We start from the raw sequence: 16,213 nt of genomic DNA, 5'->3' as shown, positions 1-16,213 counted from the left end.
CAGTGTTGTGTATATACCCTGTGTCCTTTATATGTAGCCTGTGTTTTGCATATGTAGCCAGTGTTGTTTCTATAGCCTTTGTCCTGTATATATAGCCTTTGTTGTTTATATAGCCTGTGTCCTGTATATGTAGCCTGTGTTGTTTATACAGCCTTTGTCTTGTATATGTAGCCTGTGTTGAGTGTATATAGCCTGCATCCTGTATATGTAGCCTGTTTTGTTTATATCATGTATCCAGTATATGTAGCCTGTGTTGAGTGTATATAGCCTGCATCCTGTATATGTAGCCTGTTTTGTTTATATCATGTATCCAGTATATGTATCCTATGTTAATTATATACCCTGTGTCTTGCATATGTGGCCATTGTTGTTTATATAGCCTGTGTCCTGTATATGTAGTTTGTGTTGTTTATATAGCCTGTTTTTTGTATATGTAGCCTGTGTTGTTTAAATAACCTGTGTCTTGTATATGTAGCCTGTGTTGAGCGTATATAGCCTGCATCCTGTGTATGCAGCCTGTTTTGTTTATATATCATGTGTCCAGTATATGTAGCCTGTGTTATTTATATACCCTGAGTCTTTCATATGTAGCCTGTGTTATTAAAATAGCCTGTGTCTTGTATATGTAGCCTGGGTTGTGTATATATAGCCTGTGTCCTGTATATGTAGTCTGGGTTGTTTCTATAGCCTGTGTTTTGTGTATCTATAGCCTGTGTTGTTTAAGTAGCCTGTGTTGATGCTACCTTCAGCACTCATGCTATGATGATAGCAGTCTTCCTTTTTAGCACATCCTTCTACTGCTCTTGCTTTTACTCTGTTTGTATCTATATATATTGTTTATTTTTGTTTTAGAAAGAAATTTCAAGCACTTAAGAATAAGCCTTTAATTAAAAATGAATACCATACACTTGCTTCCAAACTGGACCTGGATGTTAAAGCAGAAGTTATCAAACTACAAGAAGCTCTTGCAGCTCACCAGACAATTAATTTTTGCTTTATCACAGCTCTCACATACCTGAGCTAAGCCATTAAGAACACGGAATACTTGCAGGTGCAGCTGTGCTAGGTTAGACCAGACCCATGGACTGCCTCAGGACTGGATAGTGAACCATTTCAGTAGAAGAGTACCTGCAGCTGGATTTTCTAATTTGCCTCATAATTAAATGATTAAATGTAAACAGAGTCGTTCAGAGTGGTTTGGTGTAAAATGCTGTGTTCTAGAGAAATTTACAGTCAGAGTTGTTCACAGTGATGGTGATAGGAACCAGACATCCAGCTCTAAAAGCTCCTCACAGAAGGAAATGGCTCCTCACATGAAATGGCTATGAATTTACTGCCTGATGACCAAGACACTGTTTTCAATAGAGTTGAGAAGGTTTTGGCCTTGAACTTGTTTCAAAATCCATTCATGGTGGAGGAATGCACGCAGGGAATTGTGAGGCAAAATAGTTCTCGTGTAGAGTCACTGGTGGTTTGGATAGTAAATAAAATGTCTATATTTGTGTTGTAGTCATGGCGACCCTTGGTTCCTATCACCACCACTGTAATGAAAGAATCTGAATTATGCATTTACAAATCAGGCGAAATGGGAATATTGGTTTTATTTATTAGCCATTTTTGTGTTGGGCTGTATCTGAACATGTTCGCTCCATAAAGGACATCATGCTTTGGCTCATATCATATTGTGTTGTATACAAGTATGAAAAATAATGAATGCCAAGGCTTCTTTACTGGTTCTGGGGTTTTTAGGTGATTTATCATGAAGTTGTAACACCTTGTGAAGAAAGACACTCAATCAATTGAATCAATCAGACCACAAAAATGGGACACAAACTGTGCAGAGGCCACCTCAGAGGTGGTCTGAGTTTGGTTAGTTTTTGGGACAGTTTAGAGGGGTCGGAGTTTCTTTAAAGTTTAATACTTACCAATATTTAGAAAACCACTGAGGTGACCACTCTTGAGGTGGTTTGTTTTGTGGTCTAACTTATTTATTTGTTTAAGTCTGTGTTGTATTTTGCTTTATGGTCAAAGAACTTTGACAGTCACTGTACATAAAGACCCACAGCCTCCCCGTACTTTAGCAGCTAAAAACAATCTGCTCTGGAGAACAGCTGCCTGTGGGTTTGTCAGATCTTGTGAAGAGACAGCAGTATTGACAGTTTAAAGCAATAAACCAGGAGAGAATCTATTAGAGTGATTTTACCACAGTTGAAGGCTGGTTATAGGTACAGTGTAGAGTTAAAAACCAGACTGCTGACAAAAATGCTATGGTAATTTACTGGACACAGGCTCACCAAAACTGGACAGTTCAAGGCTGGGGAAACATAGCCTGGTCTGATGAATCTGGATCAGCATTCCAGAATCCATGGAACCCAAACTGCCTTGTGTCAGCAGTCCAGGCTGGTGGAGGTGGTGTAATGGGGTGGGGAATGTTTTCTCAGCACACTTTGGGCCTGTTAATACCAATTAGTCATCGTTTGAATGCCACAGTTTGAGTGGTGTTGCTGACAAACGGCTTCTTCCAGTATAAAAATGCCACAAAACAAGGATATCATTGGATATCATTGATATATAGCTATAATTGCACTTCACTGTTGTGTTCAACAAAGCTGGTGCAGTTCTCCAGGACAGAGTTTAATACATTCTGACATCCACACAGAAGAAGACACAGGAAACATAGCACTTCAAGCTAACACTCATTGAATATAACAGTAGGGGACAATCGCAGCGCTGCTCCAACCACACAATGTACATTTTTTCTGACAGTGAAACATTTGTGATCCAGTCAACTTGCATAAGAAGTGGGACTAAAAAGGTGGTTTAAAGTGTTTTTGAGGTTAGACGTTATGTATGATTTTCCATTTTGTGTCCTGCATAAGTAGACTGTGTGTTGTATAAGTAGGCTGTGTTGTGTGTGTGTTTGTGTGTGTGTAACCTGTATCCTGTATATGTAGACTGTGTTGTGTATGTAGCCTGTGTCCTGTATATGTAGACTGTGTTGTCTATTTAGCCTGTGTCCTGTGTATGTTGACTGTGTTGTGTATGTAGCCCGTGTGCTGTATTTGTAGACTGTATGTTGTATATGTAAACTGTGTTGTGTATGTAGCCTGTATCCTGTATATGTAGACTGTGTTGTGTATGTAGCCTGTGTCCTGCATAAGTAGACTGTGTGTTGTATAAGTAGGCTGTGTTGTGTGTGTGTTTGTGTGTGTGTAACCGGTATCCTGTTTATGTAGACTGTGTTGTGTATGTAGCCTGTGTCCTGTATATGTAGACTGTGTTGTCTATTTAGCCTGTGTCCTGTGTATGTTGACTGTGTTGTGTATGTAGCCCGTGTGCTGTATTTGTAGACTGTATGTTGTATATGTAAACTGTGTTGTGTATGTAGCCTGTATCCTGTATATGTAGACTGTGTTGTGTATGTTGCCTGTTTCCTGCATAAGAAGACTGTGTGTTGTATAAGTAGGCTGTGTTGTGTGTGTGTTTGTGTGTGTGTGTGTGTGTGTGTGTGTGTGTGTGTGTGTAGCCTGTATCCTGTATATGTAGACTGTGTTGTGTATGTAACCGGTATCCTGTATATGTAGACTGTGTTGTGTATGTAGCCTGTGTCCTGTATATGTAGACTGTGTTGTGTATGTAACCGGTATCCTGTATATGTAGACTGTGTTGTGTATGTAGACTGTGTCCTGTATCTGTAGACTGTGTTGTGTATGTAGCCCGTGTCCTGTATTTGTAGACTGTATGTTGCATATTAGACTGTGTTGTGTATGTAGCCTGTGTCCTGTATATGTAGACTGTGTTGTGTATGTAGCCCGTGTCCTGTATTTGTAGACTGTATGTTGCATATGTAGACTGTGTTGTGTATGTAGCCTGTGTCGGGTGTGAAGCCTGTGTCCTGTATATGTAGACTGTATGTTGTATATGTAGACTGTGTTGTGTATGAAATAAATATTAATAATAATTGACAAAGGAGTATTCCACCAAAAAATGTAGTTCCGTTGTATGTAGTAGCGTATGGTATTGTTCCCAAGCAACCATTAACTGCTGAATGAGGAGAACCTTTGGTCACCCATCACTGTATATTGTGGTCATTATTTATCTATTTATTTATTTGTTTTTAGACTTTTATACTGCAGATTTACAGTTCATTACACTGTACGCCCTCTAATTCAAGCCTGTGATTAAGGATGTTTGCAATCTTTTAGCCTGTTTGCTAGCTGACCAGCCTAATTCTAATTAATAACTTACGTCATCAGTACACTCGGTGCTTCATGTGAAGAGCATGAGAGTCAAAGATAATTCCACTAATGGCACACAGATTTTTTTCCTGCCGCGACTCTGATGCACAGTTCAGCTGTTGTAAGGCGGTCACAGGAGTGGTATATTGTAGATTTCACAAAGGCTTCAAACACAGCTCGGCCAATTAGATTTTAGAACTGGAAATATCCATTTTAAACCAATCCCCATTATAAATTCACTCAAGATAAAAATGGCATAACTGAGATTCTGTGATAAATATTATTTTCAATTTGAGTAAACAATTGTACTGATAAATACTTGTTGTACTGTTCGTCACCAATTGGGTAAATACAGCTGCTATACAAACTTTTTTTGAACCTTTTTGCTTTCTGTAGTTTCCATGTTGCTAGGCATTTTTATCTGTTCAGTGAATCTGGTGCGCCTGAGAACTTGAGGGGGAACCGAATTGGATACAACAACGGCGAGCTAGGACCATCTGCCCTCCGTGTTGGTTCTTCAACCAGTTCTCAAACTCAGTTCAACCGTGAACTGAGATTCGTACCAAAGAAAAAAAGTCGCATACACGCATATTCACATAAAAGCAGCCTAACCACCTTGAGCTTCAGATTTTACTTCAGAGACAGCAAAAACCTGACAAGCTCAATGTTCTTTTCGTCGGGCCTGCTTTTTTCCAAGTGTAAGTGTCCTATTTAAGCGACTGCATACTTTGAAGGATGTGGTTTACAAATGCTGTGTCCATCCAAGGCTGTGTCCATCAACTGTCTGCTCTAAGCACGGCTGTTCCCGCCCTTACGGCTGCATCGCGAAACACCGCTCCTGTCAAGCTCTTTAGAGATGGATCTAGAAACGTTGATTTTTGCTTTTTCTCATTTATTTGAGCAGGAGCTGCTTCTCTCTGACGGCTCTTTGCTCTCCAAAACAAAACGAAATGTTGGCGACCACATTAGCTTGTTTTTTTTAACATTTGTGTCATTCGCTATTCAGATTAAACCCAGTACTTACATTTATAGTGTCTCCTCAGCCGCCGTACGCTGCTCTACTGAAGCGGCCATGTTCTTGAATCCTTGTCGTCATGCAGTGAACCTCGAGACATGTTGGCTGGTTGCAATGGAAAAGGAGGACACATTTCTCAGCCATGTATGAAGGAGCCTAGTCGCGCTGCTAGGATGCAGTTGGCCTTCATTTACAGCCTCTGAAGGACGCAGCCCCTGAATTATGACACAGCTTAAGTCTTGTGTCATTCTTTCAAACCTCCTTGTTTTAAACTTAAGACAACAATATGGATTTCTCTGTACCAGTGGGAGTGTTACATGTGATATACTGTTTTTCCATTAATTGATTTTAAAATAAAAACTATAACAAACATCATAATTATTTGCTTTAAATATCTTGAAGAACTAATAAATGACTTATAAAGCATAATCTGGCTTTTTAATGTAAAAGGTTGTACAAAATTAAAAAAAGACAGAACAACTGATTATCCAAAGAAGAGAGGAATGGTTAATGTTTGGGTTTGTTGGAAAGGCTCAATTAATGCTTTGGGTTTAAATATATCAGAACATCCATCCATCCATCCATTTTCCAAGCCACTTCTCCGTCAGGGTCGCGGGGAGGTGCTGGAGCCTATCCCAGTAGTCATTGCGCGAAAGGCAGGATACACCCTGGACAGGTCGTCAGCCCATCACAGGGCTATATCAGAACATAATCCTTGTAAATATCTAAGGTTTTAATACCTACTTGTTTTTTAATTGTTTCTTTTTTTCCACAGTTGGAGCTCATTCTTAAGAATGCTCCTTATATAAAAATATTTTCAAACGGGTGTACACATTGACACATGAAGCACATACTATTATTCATTTATTTATTCTGTGTGGTGAAGTCGTCATGCTGAATCTTTTATCTGTTATTCATTTATTAATTATATGACTTTAAAAAAAGACAAGTAACCCAAAAGAAATGGAAAGCAAGCACTTTATTATAGTCCTATATTCCTCGGATTAGGGTTGAAATTACAGTTGTAATAAATCTCACACAGAATACATTTATAAAGTACAGTTGTGTTTACACTGAAGATCAGATAATATATGGGTTCAATCGGATTGTGGAGAAGTTGAAAAGACAAACTGTTACCTATAAAAAGTTTATTTAGGCCATTTAGTAACGTTATGCTCAGTGGATAATCAGCAATGCATGCATTAAAACAGACAGTATATGCAGTAAACATTCAGAAAGCACTTGTCTGGTTACATTGACTTTGGATTATTAATTATGATATGTACCACATGATTTTAGAAATATACAACAAATAAGAGACAAATAAATGATATTTATGATTGTCACCAGCAGATGAAGATTGATTCACAAACATTTCTCAATCTTATTTTTACAGAACAGGAGTAATAACATTAACTATGGCAGTATGTACTATTCTGTTGACTGATACAGTGAAATAATGATTACAATGGATATTATCTTTGTTTTCGTGAAAAAAAACAACTTGACAGCATGCTGTTTACATTGATGATGCATGAAAACCAACATTATTTGGGGAGAAAAAAGTCTGATAAAATTTTTTTACATTAACAAAGTTAGGAATGCTTTTCCTTCTACAGAGGATACCATTTTGGTGATACAAAGTTTTGTCAAAACAGCGACGATGTTCAAAATCCTTTGTTTCTACAGCATTCACACAACTATTGTTTTCATGCAAACTAAAGATCCGACAGTTTAGAGACTTTCTTTGATTGTTTTATTTATCCAATCCTTTGTATTGTCTGATATTCCAGAATACATTTGCGCAGTATGTGTGTTAAAGGGCAGCCCTCACACAGCATTTTCTCATTGTTCTCATTTTCTTTCAACATTTGCTCGAGGATGGCAAAGTCACTGAAAGCTGGGTGACCTTCTAGTTTTACAAGAAGGCAGTTATGTAAGTGAAGCCATTGAACTGTTTGAGGTCCATCCTCAATTTGAGTCTCGCTTTCACCTCCCCAATCTTCTATGCGCCAGGCTAGAATTGTTGCTAAGATAAGATAATCAACATTGAAAAAGTAGTAGCCATCTGCTGTGACTGTTGCAGAATTGAAATCTCGTGGCAATGCATTGCTAATTTGATTGGTGTAATTGTCTTTCAAAATTTTAATTACTTCATCATTGAAGTTCTTGTACACAAAGGGATATACACCAGGTCTGTTTATGTCTCTCAGCTGTACAGACTGAATGGCTGCCACTATCTCAACCCCACTGATATGTTCAGAATCATTGACTTGTTGTGGAGCATGGAGGTTAGAAGACTCTTTTATTTCTATGTGTCTAATTACAGGGCTGTTGAGATCCAGCTGTAGTAACAGAGGACTGTGGTCTGATCTTGTTGCAGGCTGCCTCCCCTGTTCTGTTAACGGCCTCACCGCACGTCCAGGGTACTCGAACACATTAACAACTTCACATTTTTTGACAGAGCACATCCATTCCTCAGGTATAAAAAAGTAGTCCAACCTGGACTTGATGATTGTGTCTTGGAATTCCTCAAAGTTTTGTGCTGTTCTGTCACACCTCATAAATGTGAAACATGCATCATCATTGCGTGCATAACCGTGTTTTCTCCTAAATACATCCACCAGTTGCAGATGCCTCATTAAACGTTCCACACATTTTCTGAGTTTAACATGTTGTCGATTTGGCTGGTCAATGGGCAGTAACTGTGGGTTAACGAACTCGTTGCTGGATAATATTCTTTTAGCTCTGTCATTCTTGCTGAACGTGGTATTGAAATCTCCTCCTATCACTAGCGTTCCTACAGTCATTCTCTGCAGATAGGGTATGAGAAGGTCTAGAGTTGTGGTGTCTTCTTGATGGTTGTACACACTGACGAGTGTGTAGTCCTGACCTCGCAGATTACACTGCACGATTACATAACGCCCGTTCCTGTCAATTTCCTGGCTTTTTAAAATAAAACGTTCCGTTCTCTTCACCAAAATGGCCACCCCTTTTTCACTGGCACTGTATCTTGTGTAGTACGCATGCCAACTCTGTAAAATTTCTTGTGGCATCACCTTAGAGATGCATGTTGCAAGAAAATTATTGTTGGCCCTGTATTGTTTAATTTGCACACATCATCCACTATATTGCGTCTATTTATGTTCCAGGTGATAATATTGAGCTCAGACATAGCTTTTTTTGTTTGTTTGTTTTGCTCAGATGTCTTCTTAATTTTTATGCTGGGAAAGATGTCTTCCAGTTCTGTATAGTTGCTCCTTTTCCTAGGAGCAATCGATCAATAAATAAATTAGTGTTATGAAAAATAGTGTAGAAACAAACTCAATACTTTTATGATGTATTACTAAATTGCTTAGTGATTTATTCAGTCTTGATTATTTAAAATCCAAAAGTACCAATCCATAATTGTAGTTTCTGTGCCGTGGTGCACATGCAGATACATACCAAAACTGTTTTTTTAGATAAATGTAAAGTGGCCAGATTTTTTTGTGTGCAAATTTCTTTGTGAGTAAAAAAATTCAAAATAAAAAAATAATTTCTTCACCCCAGGAGACTTCCACTGTGTTTTAGCACAGGTCTATACTCAAGATGTAAAACTTGTACACGAAACATGACTTGGTTAATTTACTACATTTGGTATATATAGAACATCATGTAAATGAGTTTAATACTCAGCACTGCTAGAATCCTGCTTCAGACAGTGAACCAATCACAGTCAGGCGGAGGTCTCAGAACAAATGAACTGGTTATCAATCCTATCCTTGGGTTCCCAAACCTTGGCAAACTGTAGCTGACAAAAATTACCATACAAGCTTCTGCAGATTTAAGTAATTCTATAAAATGTTCTTTTTGACAGATTTAGAGACAAATTCCCAGTGTTTACTCTACAAGTAATGTTTTCATAAAGCTTAATTAGTAAAGACCTCTGATCAAACAGCACTGAGCAGTTTGCCAGAACGATCAAATTTTTTTGCAAATAAAATGACATTTGTTGAAATAACTGTATTGAAGTAAATTTTTTATAAAAAAAAAGAAATCATGGCCTCTGGGGGCTGCAGCCCACAGGCTGGTAACCACTGTTGTATATATTTGAATTAAATCTGCTGCTAGATCTAATTGATTATTTCCATTATGTCTCAGCTTAGCATCATTTGTTTGTAAACCCAAAATGATGTTTTTATTACAACATTTTGATTTATTGCTCAAACTAGATGTAGCTTAATTAATGTTTAATAAAATTTAAGTGATTCTGAATACTAACCTCACCACTGCTTTGATTTCGAGTTCAAAGATTGATTAAGACTATAATATAATAATACTACTGCAACTTGATTGCATTAATTTTATTCAATAACGTAAAATTGAAAGCACATAAATATTTTTTTTAATGGCACAAACACAGCATAAAAGAATGAGATTTTGTATTTTGTATTTTTGTAGCTCTTCATCGTCTACACTTGCAGAAAAGAATTGTTCACTAAATCAATATATAACTAACCTCAGGCAACAGTTTCATTTTATCTATCCTTATCTGAGAGATGGGGCACTGTCAAATTGTGTATGCTGAAATAACTTCTCTCTTGCTGTTCTATCCCATACTGTAATAGTCACTTTCTAAACCTGTGGCAGCTATCCCAAAGCCTTGCTGTCTCATAAGTCAGTGCCTTATAAGGCAGATTTGTGGTGAAGGTCCTTGCAAAAGAAACTACTGCCAACATTGCCAAGATATGACAGCTTACTTCTGCCTGTTACTGAACGTTCGAAACCTGCCATAGCTTTTGACCAAAGGGAAACTTACACAGTTAAACTTTTAAGGGTTTAGAAATCAGAGCTATGCCTGTTGATAAAATTAGTTTTTGCTTACTTGTATATCATTGAAATAACTGAATAAATGGTGTGGAAAGTACAAATCTAAACTTTCAATCCACACTCTAAGTTTGTAAGTAAATGTAATTGTATTTAAATAGTATAGCTCAAAGAGCATAATAACTATCAACTTCTGTGACTTAAATGCATTTAAATCTTAAAGAAACTGCTACCTCAAAACTATTGCTACCTTAAATTTATTGTACCTTAAATCTACTGGTAACTTAAATTCATTGCTATCTTATGTCCACTGCCACCTTAAATCTCCTGCTACCTTAAATCCACTGCTCTCTTAAATTGAACACTTCCTTCAATCCACTTGACGCTTAAATCCACTGCTACCACAAATCTTCTGCAACCTTAAATCTGTTTCTACCTTAAATCCAATGCCACCTTAAATGCCACCTTACATCTGTTGATACCTTAAATCCATTGCAGCCTTAAATCCACTGCTCCTTTAAATCCAATGCCTCCTAAAATCCACTTAAACCTTAAATCTACTGCTGCCTTAAATCTCATTAAACCTTAAATCCATTACAACCTTAACTTCAATGCCACTGTATATCCACTGCTACCCTAAATCCATGGCTACCTTCAATCCACTGCCTCCTTAAATTTACTACCTCAAATCCATGTCTACCTTAAATTCACAGCTACCTTTAATCCACTGCTACATTAAATCTTGTGTTATCCTGAATTCATTGCTACCTTAAATCCACTAATATCAGGTACCGGAAATGGCCAGGCATTTTATAGCTGTATTATAGCAAGGATTTTCCCCCATGGGTACCATTTTTGCCCAGTCTTTTTCTTATGAATGGTAACCTTATCTGACTTCAGTGAGACCAGGAGTTCCTCAGATGTTCTTCTGGGTACTTTTGTGATTTCCTGGATGAACTGTTGTTGTGCTCTTGAAGGAATTTTGGTCAGCCAACAAATTTTATGAATTCACCAATGTTACAGTTTTTTTCCATTTGGAGATAGTGGATTTGCAAACTTAAATCTTGCTGATGCCATGTGAGAAAAGTTGCTAATTGTTGGCACATTATCAGCAGTATTTTTATTGGGTTAAAGGCAATATTTTTGTTAATACTGGGAAACTGCACATAGTCATTTGATGATATATTGGTCAGACTGTAATATGAATATGATCTAATTATGTCTGTCATTTGCTACAAATAATGAGGTGTTCAGACTTACTTTGGTAGACTGGAGTAGCTGTCTTCACTCTCATAATCCTCTGTAGGCCAATGCATCTGCAGCAAAAGCTGTAATGAATAAAAGTCAGCTTGTAGTTGCAGTTCCAGGATACTCTAGATAGAGTTCAATGTGCTAGGCAAATTTTGAAACCAAACTTGCCAAACTTGATGTTACTCTCAGAGAGAGATTTAAGTGGGCTGGGTAGGGCCCAGTGGGTCCTTAATGCATGAGTGTCATAGTCAATGCATGAGAGTTGGCAGCCTTGAAAAAGCTAGGCATGGTTTGGATGCGCTATAAGTGTTGGATACACTGTGTTTTTGGATATACCTTTGGATAGGTTGGGATTGGATAAGCTATGTAGAATTTAGATACACTCTTGTAGAGTTTGAATACATTAGGTATATTTTATATATGCTGGGTAGCTTTTATATGAGCTTAATAGGTCTTGCATATGCTAGATAGGTTTTGGATGTACAAGGTATGGCTTGGATTCACTATGTAGGGTTTGGATACGCTAGATGGGGTTTAAATAATTTATTTGGATATGTTCAAATTTAGCCTGTTTGCCATATAATTGAACTAAAAGTGTTTACCGTTGAGTTCTCCAGTGTCACAACTTTGTCAGGCTTTGTCCTATCATCAAGAGATTGCAAGCTCAAATCCCACCAATGCCGCAGCAGTATTTTTCATATCGCTAAATGGGATATTTTTGCCAATAACAGGAAAACTGTGCCTAGTCAATATTGGCCGATATTATATTGATCTGGCTGTTATTTAATAATAATAATAATAATAATAATAATAATAATAATATGTTTTGCTTATATAGTGCTTTTCAAGAACACATAGATGCATACAGATTTTTCAAAACACAAAACAACCACAAGATAGCAATCAGAGACATGACAAGCCTTTGTAGATAGCTAATTTAAGGCTGTGGATAATTACAGGCAAGAAAGAAGAGATAGGTTTTAAGATTGTATTAACATTTGAAAATAGAATTAGCCTGTTGCACATGTGAGGGAAGAGAATTCCAGAGTCAGGGAGCCGACCTAGAGAAAACACGATCTCCATATCCATGTAGGTTGGATGGTGGATGGTGGCAGATGTGGATGTGAGAGTGCAAGTTGGTTTACAGGGAATAAGGGGTTCAGAAAAGTAAGAAGGAGCAACATTGTGTAGAGCTTTGTAAGTGAGGAGAATCATTTTGAATTGTACTTCATTCATTTTACAGGAAACCAGTGGAGATTTTGCCAGATGGGTGTAATATGATGGTGTTCGGGTGCGGGTGAGGAGATGAGCAGCAGAGTTCTGTGCCATCCGGAGCTTGTTTATGCAAGAGAAGTTAATATTATCAAGTAGGGAGTTACAGTAGTCAAGATGGCTAGAAATGAATGCATGGATAAGGGTTTCTGCAGCAGACTGGTGAGAGATGGTCAAATTCTTGCAACGTTACAGAGGTGTAAAAAAAGTTTTAACTACAGGGTTGATGTGTGCACTTAATGAAGGAGGTGTATCAAAGAGGATGCTCAGATTTCGTACCAAGGGAAAGGAGACACAGTTACATTGCCAATGGAGAGAGAGAAAGGGAGTTTTAGTGCGAGTTGACTTGAATCCTGTAAGGATGAGTTCTGTTTTAGTACTGTTTAGCATGAGGAAGTTGTGCTTCATCCAGGTTTTAATTTAATTTGGAAGGCAGTTTTCTAGGTGAGTGAGGGATGGGTTGTCAATAGATTTTACCAATCCATGAAGAAGTTATTTATGGACGAGAATTGTGAGATGAGGGTCCAGGGCAGAAAGACGAGCTTTAATTAAAGTTGTTGGAAAGGACTCAAGAGACAGGTTGTAGTTTTAGAAGTAATTATGACATCTGCAATGGAGGAAGGATCAATAGGGTTGAAAGATGATAGATAAGAGGAAGAGGGTTTGGAGCTTGTAGAGTGCAGAGAGCATGGCATTGACTATGGTGGCATGATCATCAGGGGAGGAGGCAGCAGAATCACTAGGAAAAGCAGTAGAAATTAGTAGGCTAAGAATGAGAGGGTCAACAGACTGAGTCTTAGAGAATTCAATTAATCTTTTAGAAGAGCAGTGAGGCAAAGCCAACAGAGCTGTGAAGAGGAGAAGCTTGTGATCCAGTAACGGGAAGAGTAATGAGTAGAGAAGCAGAGGAAGACTAGATTGAGGGTGTGACCTTTGTCATGGGTAGAAAAATCTAAATGCTGTGGTAGTTGAAAACAGTTGAGGAGTGAGGTAAAATCATTAGCACACTTGCAGTCTTGAGATTTTGCATGTATATTAAAGTCACCAACTAGCGATAAGCGGGAAGAAATTGAACAAACAAATGTAAGCAGTTCTGTTAGTTCAGAAAAGAATGCAGTACTAGGTTTTGGTTGGTGATAAAGCAGCACTGCAGTTATGGAGCTGTGTAATTTAAAAGCAAGATATTCAAAAGAGGTTGCAGCTGTAAGACCCAGAAGAGCTACGTTTACAAATGTATATGACATATAAGTGGAAGTAGCCTAGTTTAAAGCAAAAACATCACCAGCTTGTTTCAGGTTTCGGTTAAGAAGAGTTTGTTGATCATATTATCTATACTATTATTATCTATACTCCTGATTTTTTAGAAAGAGGGCAAATAGGAGTAGGAGACAGAGAGCACAGGTTACACAGACTGGCAGCATGACATACGTCATGAACAACTGTCCGAGATGGAGTCCAGTATAGAGGTATAGCACAAAGATTTTGGACCTACCAGGGACCAGTGTGGAGGATATAAAAGACAAAGGGAATCTGGGACAGCTAGCCGCAGCAGTGAACAAGGGGAGCACAGCAGTGCAGCAGCAGTAAACGCAGCCACATGCAGCCAGAAAGCCTGTCTAGAGGAGAGCAGTGTAGCAGAGGAAAATGAGGCCACATAGATGAGGAGCAGAGCAACCCAGCAGCAGGTGGACACAAGAATTTACAATTAAAACAGCTACTCAAAACAAAAACAAAAAAACATGTGGAGACATGGGGAGAAGTGGCAGCTCGCCTGGAACTGGCATCAGACATGACACATGACAGGATTTAGTTTGAATGCAATCTCATCATGTCTGTAGTGTGTTATAGCGAGGTGTTAAAACTTACCTCTGTAGATTGAAGTTCAGGGTGAAGTTGCTGTCAGTACTGTCCCTGCAGGATGAATATACCCCGCTACCTGCAACAAAACTTTAATGAATAACATTGTCTTAGATGGTGAGGATTAATATGATTATAATGAAGCATGTGGAGCTAAACACTGTTACAAGGAATCCAGTAGCTTCTCCAGCATATACTGAGAAATTGTAAAAACACTGATCAAAGCAACCATTAAAGACATAGTGAAGAAGCTTTAGGAATATTTAAGGCTGCTCTAAAATCCAGGCAGAAACAGCAGACAAAAGCAAAAAAGTAGATGATATAGATAATAAAAATGTAACTAGAAAAGTTCTGATGCAGTACACAGCTTGTTAAGCAATGCTCAAAATGCAAACAAATGCAAAAGACAAAACTTCCTGCTGATGCATGCTAACCCTAAAATTGACTGATATCATAAAAATGATATCATAGAAATCCAAATTCCAAAAAATGTGAAATAAATAAAAACAGGAAGTAGTGATTTATAAGCATACTTTCACCCGTATTTAAATGAAAACAATGCAAAGAGAAGATTTGTAATGTTTTATATACTTTCATACTTTTCTATACTTTATTGTTTTTGTAAATATATGCTTTTTCTGAAATGTATGCCTGTAACATTCCAAAAAACGTTGGGACAGAGGAAATTTAAGATTGTTAAATGTTCAGAAGACCTTTTTTAAAAAGTAATGATGAGTAAGAGCAAGGATGGGTCAAATCTCGCCATCAGCAAATCATCCAACTGTTTAAGAACAATGCTCCACAAAGGACTTTAGGTATTCCCTCCTCTACAATCCATAATAAAATCAAAAGATTCAGGGAATCTGGATATTTGTCACCTAAGGGCATCGAAAAGACAATGTAAAGGACAAAAAATCATGTAAAAAAAAAGTTTTTTAAATCGTATATGGTTGCGGTATTGCTGTATACAAGTAATTGATTTTTCTGCAGATTTCTGTGTTGGTTATTAGATAAATTGTGTTTATCCAAACATACATTATGCATTATAGAAAAGATCTTATTTAATGTATCATGTCATGGTATCAATTAATAGAATAAGTTAGTAATATCTTAATAGTTAATGATTACCTTTCTTAATGGCTTTTTGTATTTAACTCATTATTCATTATTAATAAACATGCTTTGCTATTTCTTGGCCCTGCGATGGACTGGTGACCTGTCCAGGGTGTATCCTGCCTTCCACCCAATGACTGCTGAGACTGCCTCAGAGGGATACGCAGAAGGATAAGTACCTTAGAAGATGTGTGTGTATGTGTGTGTGTGTTATTTCCTGAAAAGGTTATTCGTCTGGGAATAATTCATTCACCAATGAAATTCATGATGAAAGCATTAGTTAAATATTAATACATGCTTAGTTGTGGACCAGTATTGTAAATTGTTGCCAGTGTTTTTGTAAGGCAGTATCATTCATACTCACTCAGCGGTGATTGCGGAGCGTCCTGTCCTTCTCGTCGGGTCTTCAGTGTGTCACAGGTTCTATGAGTTTCACCAGAGCACATCAGCAAGCGTGCAGTACTGCCTCGAAGAGCAGCCCTTTTTATACATGTACTTGAGGAAGTTCCTCTCCCTAGCATCTATTTCTGTATTCTTTTTCTTAGAAGAACTCTGCCCTTTCCAGTCTACATCAGGCTGCTGTTTTTCATTGTGGTTTCAGAAGCTATTTCTGCTGTTTCAGCATCTTCTGCTGCCTAAAACATTCGTACTATGATGG

The 16,213-nt window shown here is 37.8% G+C and overlaps 1 protein-coding gene across 1 annotated transcript; it reads right to left on the bottom strand.

The window, feature by feature from the left end:
* Window positions 1–6,217: 6,217 nt before the first annotated feature.
* On the bottom strand, window positions 6,218–15,999 carry LOC119265448. Its single transcript, XM_037546278.1, has 4 exons — window positions 15,920–15,999; window positions 14,452–14,521; window positions 11,323–11,390; window positions 6,218–8,519 (listed from the first exon to the last, which is right to left on the bottom strand). Exon 4 carries the CDS (start codon window positions 8,307–8,309, stop codon window positions 7,014–7,016), a length of 1,296 nt encoding a protein of 431 aa, XP_037402175.1. The 5' UTR covers window positions 8,310–8,519; window positions 11,323–11,390; window positions 14,452–14,521; window positions 15,920–15,999; the 3' UTR covers window positions 6,218–7,013.
* Between the last annotated feature and the right edge of the window lie 214 nt (window positions 16,000–16,213).

The sequence above is a fragment of the Pygocentrus nattereri genome, chromosome 16 (genome assembly GCF_015220715.1).
Source record: "Pygocentrus nattereri isolate fPygNat1 chromosome 16, fPygNat1.pri, whole genome shotgun sequence".
In the NCBI taxonomy this organism is placed as follows: domain Eukaryota; kingdom Metazoa; phylum Chordata; class Actinopteri; order Characiformes; family Serrasalmidae; genus Pygocentrus; species Pygocentrus nattereri.
This window is presented reverse-complemented; position numbering and strand designations above follow the sequence as displayed.

What these genes read in the sequence shown, in the direction of transcription:
- LOC119265448 (XM_037546278.1), bottom strand. Translation starts at nt 8,309, where the DNA reads ATGCCACAAGAAATTTTACAGAGTTGGCATGCGTACTACACAAGATAC.